Source organism: Gigantopelta aegis, chromosome 2 (assembly GCF_016097555.1).
Source record: "Gigantopelta aegis isolate Gae_Host chromosome 2, Gae_host_genome, whole genome shotgun sequence".
Lineage (NCBI taxonomy): Eukaryota > Metazoa > Mollusca > Gastropoda > Neomphalida > Peltospiridae > Gigantopelta > Gigantopelta aegis.
Genome location: NC_054700.1, coordinates 48,196,556 through 48,211,747, shown reverse-complemented (window position 1 = coordinate 48,211,747; position 15,192 = coordinate 48,196,556). Strand labels below are relative to the sequence as shown.

Genomic DNA, 15,192 nt, shown 5'->3' with positions numbered 1-15,192 from the left:
TGAGAGTAGGTGCGTGTTGTGATTTATGTAACTGTATATTCTGCTGAACATTTGAGAGGAAAACAATGCTATATCATTATATGTCACGTTTAAAAATTGACCACCATAAGTTGGATAATATTATGTTACGTCTGCTGTTCCAAAGATTTTAAAGATTAATTTCACAGCGGAGCATCGTATCCTAAAAACCAAAGTTTCAGAAAAGATCATAAACCGCGGATTATCGTATTCTCAAAACCAAAGTTTCAGAAAAGATCATAAACCGCGGATTATCGTATCATCAAAAGCAAAGTTTTAAAAACGATCATACATCGTGGATCATCGTATCCTCAAAACCAAAGTTTTAAAAGATTATACACTGCGGAGCATCATATCCTCAAAACCAAAGTTTAAAAAACATATACATCGCGGATCATCATCATACCATCAAAACCAAATTTTTAAAAAGGATTATTATACACCGCGGAGCATCTTATCCTCAAAACCAATTTAAAAAAAAAAGAATTATACACCGCGGAGCGCCATATCCTCAAAACCAAAGAGAGGAAAAACAACCCGCGCTTCTCTGTCGGCGTGCCGCTCTCATTTAATGCGGATCGGTAATTATTTTGATGAGCATAAAATCTTTTACCAGCCTTCGTCGCCACAAATGTGATACCGACGATTGGCCTTCCTCCTTGTGCAGTGCCGCGCCACCTGATTGGACCACTTGCATGGATGACCCGCGCGAGCGTAGGGATACGAGCTTTAGACCTGACAATCACGCCGTGGATAATGAAGTGCAGCCGGAGCCAATGGGATCCTCTCTCCGTGCGCTATGCCTCTGCCCCGCGTGTGCTGGGGGCTCCGACCAGTCGACTGTAATTGTCACTCACCAATAAACTTCTTGAACTCGTGTGACACCGCTATCCATATAAGGAGGAGTAACCATAGAAACTTAGCAGTTTCAACTGGAGTGTCAGAGTTCAAAACAGACGGAGTGCTAGCGAGGCAGGGCCATATCACACGCAACGCACACTCCCCTATCTCAGTTGTGTCGATTCCTACGCTGTCTAGGCCGCTTGTCTCTGTCAGTGTATATGTGTGTGTGTGTAACGGATTCACTAAGCTGACACGGTGTGGGGGAAATACCATTATATTTTATACACCGTGTGCGCTGCTCTTTAACTAGCGGCAGCTCGGGGACCCGGCACCAGAAGTCACTCTTGTTTAATGTGGACACATGAGTTGGGGATTTCTGTGTTGGTTGGAAGTGTTGTCATCCCGCGGGTGATAGTGACAAGAGAGCGTATTTTGTCAGGGGTGTGCTATTATCACCAGAGGAGGACTCATGACAAACGGATGAGTATTCAACACCGCGCTGGACTTAGTTCGCTGTCATAGCTTGTGACATTGCACTCTGATCCTCTTACGACTTTTAAAAAAAACACCTCTCTAACTCTGTTGATGCCTCTCAACATGGCTATGACGCCGCCGACGCAGACCCCAGTGATACCGTGGCGCGACCCCATCCACGTCGCCGAGGACATTAACTGCAACAATGCCACGGCCCCGGCGGTGGTTCACCCGACCCCGGGGCAGACGCACTCGACCCCGCCCATAGAACAGCGACGTCCATCGGAGCCGATGGAAGCGGCGCCGCCCACGATTCCACCCTCGCAACCAACGAACACGACGACTCCGACACCGGTGCAGCAGCAGAACGGCACCCCCAACAGCAACAGTCCGGAAAATAACAACAACAACAACAACAACACGAAGCAGCAGATCGAATGCGTGGTGTGTGGGGACAAGAGTTCGGGCAAACATTACGGCCAGTTCACGTGCGAGGGATGTAAAAGTTTCTTCAAGCGGTCCGTGCGACGCAACCTCACCTACACGTGTCGCGGCAACCGATCGTGCCCCATAGACCAGCACCATCGGAACCAGTGCCAGTACTGCCGGCTTAAGAAATGTCTCAAGATGGGGATGCGACGGGAAGGTAGGTGGGATGCAGGTCAGTGCATTGTCGGTGGGAACAGTCTCCTATAGGTGCCGACCCATTAATATTCTGGGGGTAGGGGCGAACTTAGGATTATAATTTAAATTATTAATTTAAAAATGCTGCGTTGGACTTTTGTAACTTTAAAAACAAATAAGGGAAAGGGAATATTTTGTGGTTTAAATGTTGTTTTTTAAAATATAATTTTCATGAAAAATACCTATTTTAATAAGTACAATAAACTTGTTATTACGATAAATTTAAAATGTCAACATGACATACGATTTTAACTTGCTCAACTTCAGAGCCAAACCGAAAAGATCTAGTATGCGTTATGTGCGGGTTCTGTCCCGCATATCTTTCTCATTCATAAATTCTCCAACCCAAGATTGTAATTATTATACCCAAAGCCCTCTCCAGAAAATTAACAGGTCGGTTTCCTCTAAAGATGCATAATCTGTAACGGGGTCACACGCTTTAAGTGTAAGAAGATTGCGCCTACAGCAAAGCTAAAAACAATTATACGTTAAAAATATTATTTTGGACTTTTGTTTTAAAATCGAGTATACTTGCGTTTATATGATTATTTTTATGGATTGTTGAATGTTTAAATACGTTAAATTTATTTATTTTTAAATGAGAAATGTTTAAAAAATATTTTGCTTTGAAAATCGTGTTATAATATCGCGTTCTCAATTCGGTTAAAACAAATACTTTTTGTTTTTGCTTCTGATTTTGAAAAGCACACGTTATTCTATGAAAAACTCGTGAAAGAATATTTTAATAAATGTGATGTACTAAAAGAAACATATTATCTGTTGATGTTAGAGTACCGTCCATATATATTCTTCACAAAATATTTTTAAATATATAAAATTCTTGTGACTTTTAATTTACAAAAATTCGACACATATTTCTGGAATTTTATAAAGTCAAATTAATAGATTTAGATTTAAGAACAAAAATGTGCTGATGGATTTAAATCCTTTAAAAAGATATCTGCAAATGGATTTAGATTAAACAAAAATAATGGATGTCTATTCAGAGAAAATATTTGGTTGATGGTCGATGTCGGACATTTGGCACCGATGACATTTTGGTTCCTTGCTATTTTTGAGGCGGCTTCTCCCCGCAGGATCTCTTTGTCTTGGAGAAAGCTGTCTGAAGGAAAACAAACATGTATTGTTTTAGAAATTCGAGCAGAAGCACCTGGATGGGTTTTTCCTCGTAAATCCGTCAAATTACGAAGCGCTCGCTCTTTGAAAATCCCGTAATTCCTGAAGACTATAAACCACGTGTGTTAGTTTGCTTCACAGTTATTATATTTACCGCTAAACAAATGGATTGTTATTAATTATCTATTGTTAATAATGTATTGCTATCAAATAGGAGAGTTGCGTCAGCGTAAATGGATTTAGGACGGTTTATTTAATACCCTGTCGATTATGCATCTTTAAATTTACTACTAATAGGAGCATTAAAATTAATTGCTTTATTTTTCTTTGTGTAAATGTATGCGTACGTAAAATTGTTTTGCATGTAATGTTTTGCAAAATATTGAAAACTAAATGATTATTTATTATATAATTAATATTAATATTTCTGTTTCTGTTCTTCTTTGTATATACAGTTCGAAAATTAATAAAATATATGTTGTATTAGCAGCTGACTATGGTCGTGTTTAGTTTATTTACAAGATAATATCAACGGCAACTTGTGAAATGTTTTCTGTTGATTAGTCGTTGATTAGTCCATTGGTTTGGACGTAGAATTATATTGTAAACCGATGGTTTAAATTTTACAGTAATTTTTCTTATTCCAACTGTACTTGAAAAATAAAATATGGAAGTATTACTCAGAACAGTTCTGTTTGGCAATACCATTTGATCTGGTATTATGCAATTATCCAAACAGAAATTATACTGTCAACAATTCTTCCAATACTTCGTTTTGATATTACGCAATTAACTGAACTAAAAATATATTTACAATAATTCTTCCAAATACTTCGGTTTTTGCATTATGCAATTAACCGAACTGAAATTAACCCGTTTTTTCTTCCACAGCTGTCCAGCGCGGGCGAATCCCGCCGACTCAGCACCCGTTCCCGGGACAAATGGCATTTCCAAACGGGGACCCCCTAAACGGCCACACCTACTTATCCAGCTTTATTTCCATGCTCCTGAGGGCAGAGCCCTACCCCACGTCTCGCTACGGACAATGTATGCAGCCAAACAACATCATGGGCATCGAGAACATTTGTGAACTGGCAGCAAGGCTGCTCTTCAGTGCTGTGGAGTGGTCGCGAAATATACCCTTTTTCCCGGATTTGCAGGTCACCGACCAAGTGGCACTGCTACGCTTGGCTTGGAGCGAACTGTTTGTACTGAACGCGGCTCAGTGCTCCATGCCCCTCCACGTGGCCCCCCTCTTGGCGGCGGCGGGCCTCCACGCCAGCCCCATGGCGGCCGAGAGGGTGGTCGCGTTTATGGATCATATTAGGATATTCCAGGAGCAAGTGGAGAAGCTGAAGCAACTGCACGTCGATTCAGCAGAGTACAGCTGTTTGAAGGCCATTGTTCTCTTTAGTTCAGGTGAGTCCATTTTCAGTCTGTTGAGTCTGTGGGCCGTCAAAACAAAGTAAAGAACCCCCAAACAACAACCACCACCACCACCCCCCAAAAAAAACCCCAAAAAACCCAACAACAACAAACAAAACAAAAAAACAACAACAAAAACAACAACAACAAAAAAACAACCCCAAACAAACAAAAAAACCCACCTACAAAAAAAAAAATAATAAAAAAAAAAAACTACCCCCTGAGTAAAATTTAATATAAAAAACCTGACATCACAAACATCACTAAAAGCGTGCTTCGTAACATGTACCATCAGAATTGGTGAGGTTTCTACATTTTAAAGTTTCATGGCTTGACTTTTTAATGGCGCTTTCATTCAGGAATCTGTTTATGTTGTTGTGTGTTGCAGTATGCATGCATTAAACATGGTTTTAAAGTGTTACGTTGATTTTGTGGTTTCAATACACCAATAAACAAATTATAGTCTTTAGAATGTAAAATACATAAATGAAATATGTTACTAAAAATAGGAAATAATCTAAAGACGAATTCCCAAGAAAACAAACTTAATTTTATTTTTAGGTATCTCTTATTAACGTTTTTTTTTATTACGGGATCACTTACAGTAACAATAAAATTATGTTGCACTTCTACCTACCCTGTTACCAAATAAAATATCAGTAATCTATAGATATTAACAAAGTAGCCTATTGTTAGTGAATAAAATCACAAAATTTGTAATGTACAATTAATGTTAACATTTGTAATGACCATTTAAATTTTACATGTTTTATATAAAAATAAAATACATCATAGAATAATTCTGATTTCATATGTTTTATACATTGTATACTTAAATAACAAAATACTGAACAATTTTTTCAATATACATGGATAAACAAATTTAAATAATAAAACACCACAATGAAACACAAATTCAAAATGAAACCATTAAAAAATGCTTAAAGAAGCAAGCTATAAACCTTAATTCTATATATTATGAACTGTTTTTTTAGTTTTAGTCGTTTTTCGCCGTGTAAAGTTTTTATTCAAAGTCTAGTTAACAATATTAGTTGTACTGATTTTGTTATTGTTAAAATGTATTCTGAGACACCAACGTATCAACTATTATGTACTTAATGTCTACATGAATCATATTATGACAATATATTCTATTTTAAGCCTGTATACCATAGTCATTTTTATATACAATGTTTTCTTTATTGCACAAAAACATATCATTTAAATAACTCAAATTGTTTGAATATTTCCTGCATTACCTACAAAAAATTTGAAACAAAAATAAACACTTGCTTAAAAAAAAAACCAAGACAACAAAATGTAATATAAATAACTGAAATTATTAAAATATTTCTTGCATTACTTACATAACAAATAAAACAAATATGAACACTTGCTTCAAACAAGACACCAACAAAAACAACAACAAAGTAGTGTCAATTGCTTTTAAATGTCAATTGAAAGAGACAAATAAAAAAACCGCGCCGAAATCTCCCTCCGTACAACATCATTTTCTTTCAAGCGTCGTCAATTGTAATTACCGGTTGCGGTCGAACGCTTCCGAAACGACTTGAGTCTCGCTTCGTGGCTTCGTCAACTGTCGACGGAACAAGGCGAAATGTTACACCGCGCAGCAAGGAGATGAATTTCAATTCTTTAAACAGGCGAGCCGGTGATACAGGACAAGCCGCGGCACGGAGCGCGCGATGCGACACTATTAGACCTGACAAATCCAACAGTAATTTATTTATTGATGAAAATGTTTCGATTAATTCTCTTCTTTTATATCTGAACCAAGAATAGTCTTTTTCTTCTTCTTTTTTAGAAAAACCATCAAGTCGCGGTTCAGCGGTTGTGTGAATTATGTATTTATATAGCTAAACATATGGATAGTTTGGGAGGGTTGTGTTTGTTTATTACATGTGTTACAATTGTTACATGACGAAACACAGACACAAATACATACATACATACAATACATAGATGGATATAACTACATATACATACATACATACATACATACATACACGCACGCACGCACCACATACATATATTTGCTAGCTATTATGTTATACATGTGTGTGTATGTATGTATGTATGTGTGTGTGTGTGTGTGTATATATATATATATATATATATATATATATATATATATATATATATATATATATATATATATATATATATATTATATTATATTACATGTATATATACACACACACACACACACACACACACGCACGCGCGCATGTATAACATAATAGCTAGCATATATATTTATGTGATATTTTTCAAATCGCATACTTTCAAATTAGCAAATTAAATGTAAGTTAATCGAGATCACGGCACAACGTTTATTGACATTTAAGCAAACGTACTACTGTGACTCCACAACTGACCTAAGCATTCATAGTCATTATTCAAAAACATTTCAATAGCAGCTTTACACTGAAGGCTGCCCAGCGTTCAGAAAAGAAATAACGTTAAGCACCAGTTTATTTTTATGTAAGGATATCCAAAATGACGTCATTCGAATTTGACATCATTTCCATTAAAAAAGACACCACGTCAAATATCCGTACGTCATTTGAACATCGGGTAATGGCTGACTGGAATTCAAGTTGCGTGTACATATTACAAAAATGTTGTATTAAGTTTGAGATTATATGATGAAGAAATTATGTATGTATGTATGTATGTATGTATGTATCCTAAAACATTATAGACTTGATCGGTGAATACAATATCACCCAAAAGGCCAAAAGAGCAATAATACAGCCACTACAACATACTGTGCAGTAACAACGTATTACATATTTAATATTGCCGTTAGTGTTACGAATACGACGATAGTATACATTTTCAATACAGTGTATTAAACACTGGAACATGTAGTTGGTATATATTACAGCATGTAATGTCATGAGTGTCAACTACATTTGTATTTCCTTTGAAGTGAAGTTAACTATGATGACTGGTTCATATTGTTAAAATAATGCGATCCAGGTGATCAAGAATCATGTACAAGTGGAGTTGCTAATCGTTGGGACGGATACTATACACAAAACGCGAGGGGTGGGTTGTGAGGGATGAAGGGAGGTACTGCGTGTTATTCTGGTACCAAATATGACCTAGTGGTAGCGATGATGCAGTGTAGTTCGCTGCGAAAAAGAATCAGGTACGAATCAAGGATATACTGTTTGGAGGGAGGGGGACTAAGAAGAAAACGCCACGTGGACCAACTCGTGAAAAGGGTAATACATAACGGAAACAATTTCCAAACAAAACAACAACGAGAAAAAAAGACACTTGAATATATTTAGTGGGATGGTCCCCTGATTCTCCCAGGACCCACCTCTCATAGTGACTGAAGCCTATTGACTTCGTCTTTGTTAAATATCTAGAATTACATAAGCGTCTAGTATTATATACCAATATACGTTCTGAAAATTCCTCAACCTAAGAAAATCAAAGGTAAAATATTACACATTCCACAAATGAAATAAATTTATAAATTTACTAAACGAAACACGTTATACATGCATATTTATTATTTAAGCTATGGATTTCATTCCAAAAGTCCCGTCAATCAAATCCAATACACAATTCTTGTATCATGTTCGACATTAAAAATTGATGTTCATAAAAATACCATGTTTTATAATCAAATTATGAATACTTACAAATTCTCTGACTGATATTGTGTGTGAGAATTGTTTCAGAGGGAGACGAATATATTTTTTCCGATGGTCTTTCTGAAAAGGTTTTGCGATTTAGATTTTTTTTAAATATAATTTTGTGATTTTTAAAATATTATTTTGCAACTTAGTCATGTATAATGACACTATCGTTAATTTAATTTATCATTATAATTCTGTCCATATAAAAGTTTTGTGTACTCATCTATGTACATTCCTTCACCATATTGTTATAATATATAGAGATTCCTTCACCGACTTGTTATTATATATACATTGATTCCTTCATCGTCTTGATACAATATATTGATTATTATGTACTAACTTAATATGGTGTTGCTACTTTCTGAGTTTAATAACAACCAGTTCAAAATCAAACATTTAACTATACGTAAGATGATTTAAAAACAAAGTAAACTGAACATCGAATACGTGTTTGTTATTTCTGATATTCACACAAAACAAATTCCTATAGTGTTAGAAATGTTCAAACAGTTCATAACCATATTTATTATGATATGTGTATATTTTTTAATTTAGATTTATAATTTTTATTAGTTGTCTTGCATTAAATAATTAATCTTATTTTATTAACTAAAAACGTTTATTTACAAATGACATAAAAACCAGCTATCAACTACTAGTACTTGTGCAATATAAGTAAACTATATAAGTAAACTAGAAAAATATAATAATTTGTTTTGGAGTGTTAGAAATTGTTTTGATTTTTAAAATTTTATTTTTATTATTAAAGAAAAACAACTATAAAACCAACTCAGCAAATTTATTACATTTAAACATATATACAAAATTACTGTCTTCCCAGTTTCAATACCTTTCATACAAGATGCAATAAAATCACTTCTAATTAAATTAATATGTCTTAGCCAGTTCGAAGTCGCATGTAGTTCTTTTCTTGTTTTAATCACGAAAGTGACTCAACATCTGCCGTGTAAAAAATATCCTGTTTCGAAATAACACATTTTCTTAAATTTGGCTGTCATCTCTGCAAGAAAGAGCAAGCAATAGTTAAGCTTTGTACAACAAATGAACGCTGTCTTTGTTGAACTTCGTTAAACTGATGCTTTGGGAAATAATTTACAGAGGAGAGCGAGCAAACTAACGGACATGCCTCTCCGTGGGACTCCTGGCCTTTGCGGGGCTGTAAAACACGGGCGAGGGGGTAAAACGCGGACCGCGAGGTGTGACGGGCCGCGCGCGAGCAATTTCTCGCGCCGCTCTCATTGACAGAAAGGACATTCTCACATTCATCTTGTCGAACAGTTCGAGTTTACTGTATTGCCGCTTCGTGACATCAGATGTTTGGCACCTTTTTGTTAAGACGCGATCACGATCTGGCGATGAGCTCCAAACATCAGACTCTAGTCCATGTGAATGGACAGGAAAACGTCCAAGACAATGGGTCGAGGGTTAATAACAACACCTGAAAATGTGTCCAGTGGTCAAAGGTGACAATTCGATACACCGAACTCTGACGATGTTCGTATTAAGAGAAGAAGAGAAAAAGAAAAAATCCTGCTATTTGAAAATGTCTGTGTCCTACGTAGTTGGACATCTCGAATTTCTTGACACGAAAATTAGGTATTCGACCATTAGCGAGCGCGTTTGGAGCTTCCGGATCGGTTTCGCGGGTTTGTGTGTGAATGAATCGCACCGCAACAAACGTAAATATTTAATCCTTAATGGGGGGTTATTAGATTTAATTTGTCACCGCTTCGCATTATTGTCTTGTTGGAAGTTCTGTTTAAAACAAACATGGCGCGTTGATACGTGGCCGTTATTCGAAATCGATAGGTCTAATGAATGTCAATTTGCTCGTTGAGCTTTTTGGAGAACAAGCCACAAAAACTAGAAGAGAGAGAGAGAGAGAGACATTATCGAAATGTGATGTACATTGCCCGCCACACCTGTTCAGGTGTTTCCAGGTGAGAATGTGCCCGACAAGCCACGCGAAACGCGCGAAAACAAGCAAACCTTTGATCCCCGGCTGACTTTATCGGTTCTTGTGTCACGAAACAAAGGGAAAGTGAGTGTTCATTGATTAGCAAAAAGATTATTGGCGTTTGATAGAAACACATACTAATCTCGCATCGATCTTCACCGACAAAACAAATATTCAAACAATTGCCCTTTTTTTTCTTCTTTTTTTTCTGCCATTCAAATATTGAAAAGCAAGCAAAGGAAGCACCGGCGTTGTTCCTTTGAATTCTCTGTGTGAATCGTTACCTGTAATATATATTTTATATATTAATGCCCAAGTGAATATAAATAACTTAGGCATATTGCATGATTTGACAGATTACAAAGAGTGGCTTATTAAATAACACATGTATTCGTGAACAGTATAACCCTGTAACAATGCATCAAATAAGTGTTATGTAAAACTGTAAATGATTTGTCATTCGTGAACAGTATAACTCTGTAACAATGCATCAAATAAGGGTTATGTAAAAAGAGTAAGTAATTTGTTAATTAACGATTCTCCCCTGAATATGTTTTGCATTTGTTTATTTGTTTTTTAATTTATAAATTGTTGAATTAAAATTAAAGTAACTGGAATATTACTTTTGAACTACAAAAATGATATAATTTAAAGTATTTGTTTATACTGCTGTTTATTTTATAGCATTTTCTAACTGACTTATTAATTAAAATATCAACTTATCGCTGTAAATACACATTTTGCATGATGGTAAAAATTAAAATAACAAAAGCTATAAACACAATTAAAATATTAACTTAACTTTGGAAATATACTAGATTTTGTATTCAAATGGACAACATGAAAATGCTAACGTTATTGTTCGTTCATTTGTTTGATGATTATTATATTTAGCTTCTCATTAATTTGATACACAGATATTATTTGTTATATAACAGTCATGTATTTAATATTTATATGGGGAAATAAATAAATGTCAGTTGCCATCCATAAACAAAATTAACTTAATTATAGACATCGTTCGATATTATGTAGTTAAATATAATACGCGACATCGCACTTGACAAACAAAAACAACCAGCTGCATGTTAACAAGACATTGTTATACATAATATGCAATATTTATTTCAACAATTTTATTTATTATTTAGATTTATTTCAGAAAATGCGTTTTCGTACATTATTTGGAAAGAGACTTCACAGCTGTAACTTGTAATATATAAACAATAACACCAGACGAAAATCACAGACTAAAATGTTGGGGTTTTTTTTGCATATAGATTACTTACGGTAGTGTACAGAATAATATTATAATCCTATTATATACCTGTACGATTTTAACTTTGGTATATTTTATTACCTGTTGCACCCAGAAGAGAAGTTATAACATGAAACGTTTGTGGTGTTGTCGTGTCGTGAGATATAATAGCCAGACGTTTTATTGAAACTTAATCAGCAAGACATCGTTGTACTGATCCGCCTGTCGCGTATTATTTATGTGAGAAATTTCTGAATTTTAAAATAAAATTTGAGCAAAGCATTACACGTACAATAAACAAATTCATTTTATTTTTCATTTAGATATCTAAACAAGACTAGATTATAATTTATTAACAAAAAAAAGTTTGTTTAACAATACAGTTGACAGTAAAGTTAAAAAATGATTTAGATATTTAACAAAGACAAGATTATAATTTATTAACAAAAATCCACATATGGTACATAATTCGATTACTAAAGTTAGAAATACGTTTTGCTTAAATATACTATATCATATAAATATCTTTGTCGAGTCCTGAAAATATTGCGTTAATGCATACTAAATAATACAAATTTGGCATTTTTGTATGGAGGTCATTAAACTTTATAGAGAATTTTAGGGACAAAAAAACAAAAAAAACGCTGTTGCATATGTGTTGCTTGAATTTGTTTTTCACCATACGAACATAAGTATTATTTAAGTATTAGTATTAATATGTAACTGATATACAACAAAGATTAAATCTATATTCTCAAATCATTTCTCAGGTTCTCACAATCACCAACTGGTTGTTGACAATACTCTTATAAACAACCAACGCCAATAACAAATAAATTAGTAAACATACACAATTATTCGCGTCACATACTCGCCGACGTACTATGTGTGACGTCTATGCATATATATTTTGCTGTTCTGCAATACAATGGACTTAGTTTTCTATAGCAGTTTAAATCATATGGCATACACAACCCTTTTGATAGGCAATACCAAATGTTATTACGTATGCTGATATAATGTCCATGAGATAGGTATCATGGCACGACCTTTAAAACGATCGCTTCAACCAATCGATAACGTCACGGGCTTCCTATTTGGTTGTGCACTCTTGTATCCTTAATAATTCATTTCATCCTTTATACGTATTTTCGTGCTTATATCCAATTGAAGATCAAGCGCATGTCCTTGGCACACACCTCAACTGTCTGGGCTGTTTTCTTTGGGGGAAAAGGTGAGAAAGAAAATTTAAAGTTTGTTTTGTTTAACGGCACCGATGGAGCACATTGATTTATTAATCATTGACGGTTGGATGTCAGATATTTGATAGTTTTGGCATCAAAGGAACCGCGCTACATTTCTCCATTAGTAGCAAGAGATCTCTTATATCACTGTCTCCAACATGATAACACATATCACATTCGTGGATGAAAAGCCCGTGCATGTCAACCTTAAACCTAGTCCATGTGAATGCCTTTTCAGCTCATCTCCCTATCTACCCAAACAGGCGGAGCTGCTTTTAGTTGTAGGATCGAATCCTATCAGCAGACTCGTTCTCTGACACCCACCCACCCCACTCCCATCCCCCAAACCAGTGCCACTCGACTGTGTTATGTCCTATTTATGTATATAAAACAATTCCTTTTAGTAATGGAAAAATATAGCTGGTTTTGTCTTAGATTACATGTTAGAGTTACCAACTATTTGACATTCGAATCAGTAGCTAATGGTGTCGTCAAACAAAGGCAAATTACATCAAGAAAGCAACACCAACTTAACCACTGCACCATTAAAGCCAGGTGGATGACACTTTATCTGATACCTCGAACTACCCAGACACGAGATACTGTATCTCCTCCACCTTGGCCTCAAGACTCTTGTCTTCTTGTATGTAGGAAACCCCTTGAACTGTCGCCTGCTATTCTTCCGAGCAGGGCGTGTAATATACACAACCCTTCACAAAGACCGAGCCACAAAAAGCTTTGACCTATGTCGTAATGGACTGCAGATTTCAAAGGTCACGTAGATACGTCGTTCTCGTGTGTTTTTGCCCAAATGCCAAATACGTAATAATAGCACGGCAGTTTTTCCGCAAAGTAATCCTTTTGGAGCAACATATTTAAAAGGGCGAAGATAAGGTCTTGAAGGTGGGGAGTCATGCGACACGGACGCCTGTTTGGCATTCCTCAAACGTTTGCCAGGGCCCGCCGCGGTTCCCCATTCCAGCCGATCTTTTGGCAAGCGCGGCAAGTTGTGTCGTCTGCTGTTGATGGTAAAAAAAACCAAAAGCGTGGATAATTAAAGCGGCAATCTCGAATATGTATTTATACATCTTAATATTGAATCATTTTAGAATAGACTGATGACATTACTTTTCATGTCATTCTGTAATATCCTTTGACTATAGTCGATTTTCTAGTATCGATCCATCGGTGGGCCCATTTATTTATTTCTCGCTTCAGCCAGTGCTCCACAACTGGTGTAGCAAAGGCTGTGGTGTGTACTATCCTGTATGTAGGATTCTGCATATAAAAGATCCCTTGCTGCTAATGGCAAAGAGTAGCACATGACATGATGTGGTGGGTTTCCTGTCTGATTATATGTGTGGTCGTTAATCATATGTCCGACGCCACGTAACAATAATTAAAATATGTTGAGTGGGTCATTAAATGAAACATTACTTCATCCGTTCGTTTTCTAAATGACATTAACATGTATTATTCTCCATGTTCTCATTAGTTTCGATCCTGAGAATATTTGTTTTAAAAGCCTTATATAGAAAATAGACTATCCATATTAATATATTTAAATATCGCGCGCCTTTCTCCCATATCCTTTGACTATTGCCGCTAATCTACTAGTATGTTGTATAAAAATGTACTATTCTCCATTCTAAAATTCAGAAGTGGAGCGCATTTCATTGTTTTATGTGCGTGTACATATTATTGAGAAACAAATGGCTGCAGACTTGTATGTGATCAGGGCCGTACCCTAATCAAAATCCGGGTGGGTGGGGGTGGGGGTATGTGTGTGTGTGTGTGTGTGTGTACTACTTTTTATAAACAAATGAAACACTATACAAATTAAACTCTGAAATGTGTATGCTATTTTCTGGAGTAAAAAAACAAACGAGATTCTCAGAGGGGCAACTGCTCCCCTTCCCCTGCCCCACGGAGGGTACGGCCCTGGTGATATGAATGTAGTTGATAACAACCTCTGATATCGATAGCACAAAAGTTTCATGTTGTATTAAGTGAATCATGTCATAATATGCCGTGTCGAGATTACAGCTTTAACCTGTTGTACAGCCCATTAGTTACGTCTTGTGTGACACTGATTTTAAAACAACAAGCATCAATTATTTAAACATTCTTTGGAACAATGAACAATTATAACTTTGAATGGAATTTTGTTTTGAACTCGGACATGAATACTAATTAATGTTGAACTGTCTGGAAGGAAATGAACGATCATGTCTATTAATATTTTAAAAAAGCACCAAAAGTTCAAAGTTTGTTTTGTTTAACGACAGCAGTAAAACACACTGATTTATTCATCATCGGCTATTGGATATCAAATACTGGTAATCCTGACATATAGTTCAACACCAAAATAAACATAAATAAATTGTAGAAAATTTTAAACAATGAACAGATGTGTATGTTGTTTATTAAACAGTTTAAAATAATAAA

The 15,192-nt window shown here is 35.6% G+C and overlaps 1 protein-coding gene across 2 annotated transcripts in view; it reads left to right on the top strand.

Annotated features, from left to right (window-relative positions):
* The first annotated feature begins 213 nt into the window (after window positions 1–213).
* The window catches only part of LOC121386538 (nuclear receptor subfamily 2 group F member 1-A-like), a 37,442-nt gene continuing 22,463 nt past the window's right edge, over window positions 214–15,192 (top strand). The window contains exons 1-2 of one of the 2 annotated variants that reach the window (XM_041517486.1): window positions 214–1,981; window positions 4,048–4,575. In XM_041517486.1, coding sequence (XP_041373420.1) covers window positions 1,447–1,981; window positions 4,048–4,575 — 1,063 coding nt within the window. In that variant the 5' untranslated portion in view covers window positions 214–1,446. Of the gene's footprint in view, window positions 1,997–4,047; window positions 4,576–15,192 lie in introns of both variants that reach the window. The other variant, XM_041517478.1, reaches the window with a different exon arrangement.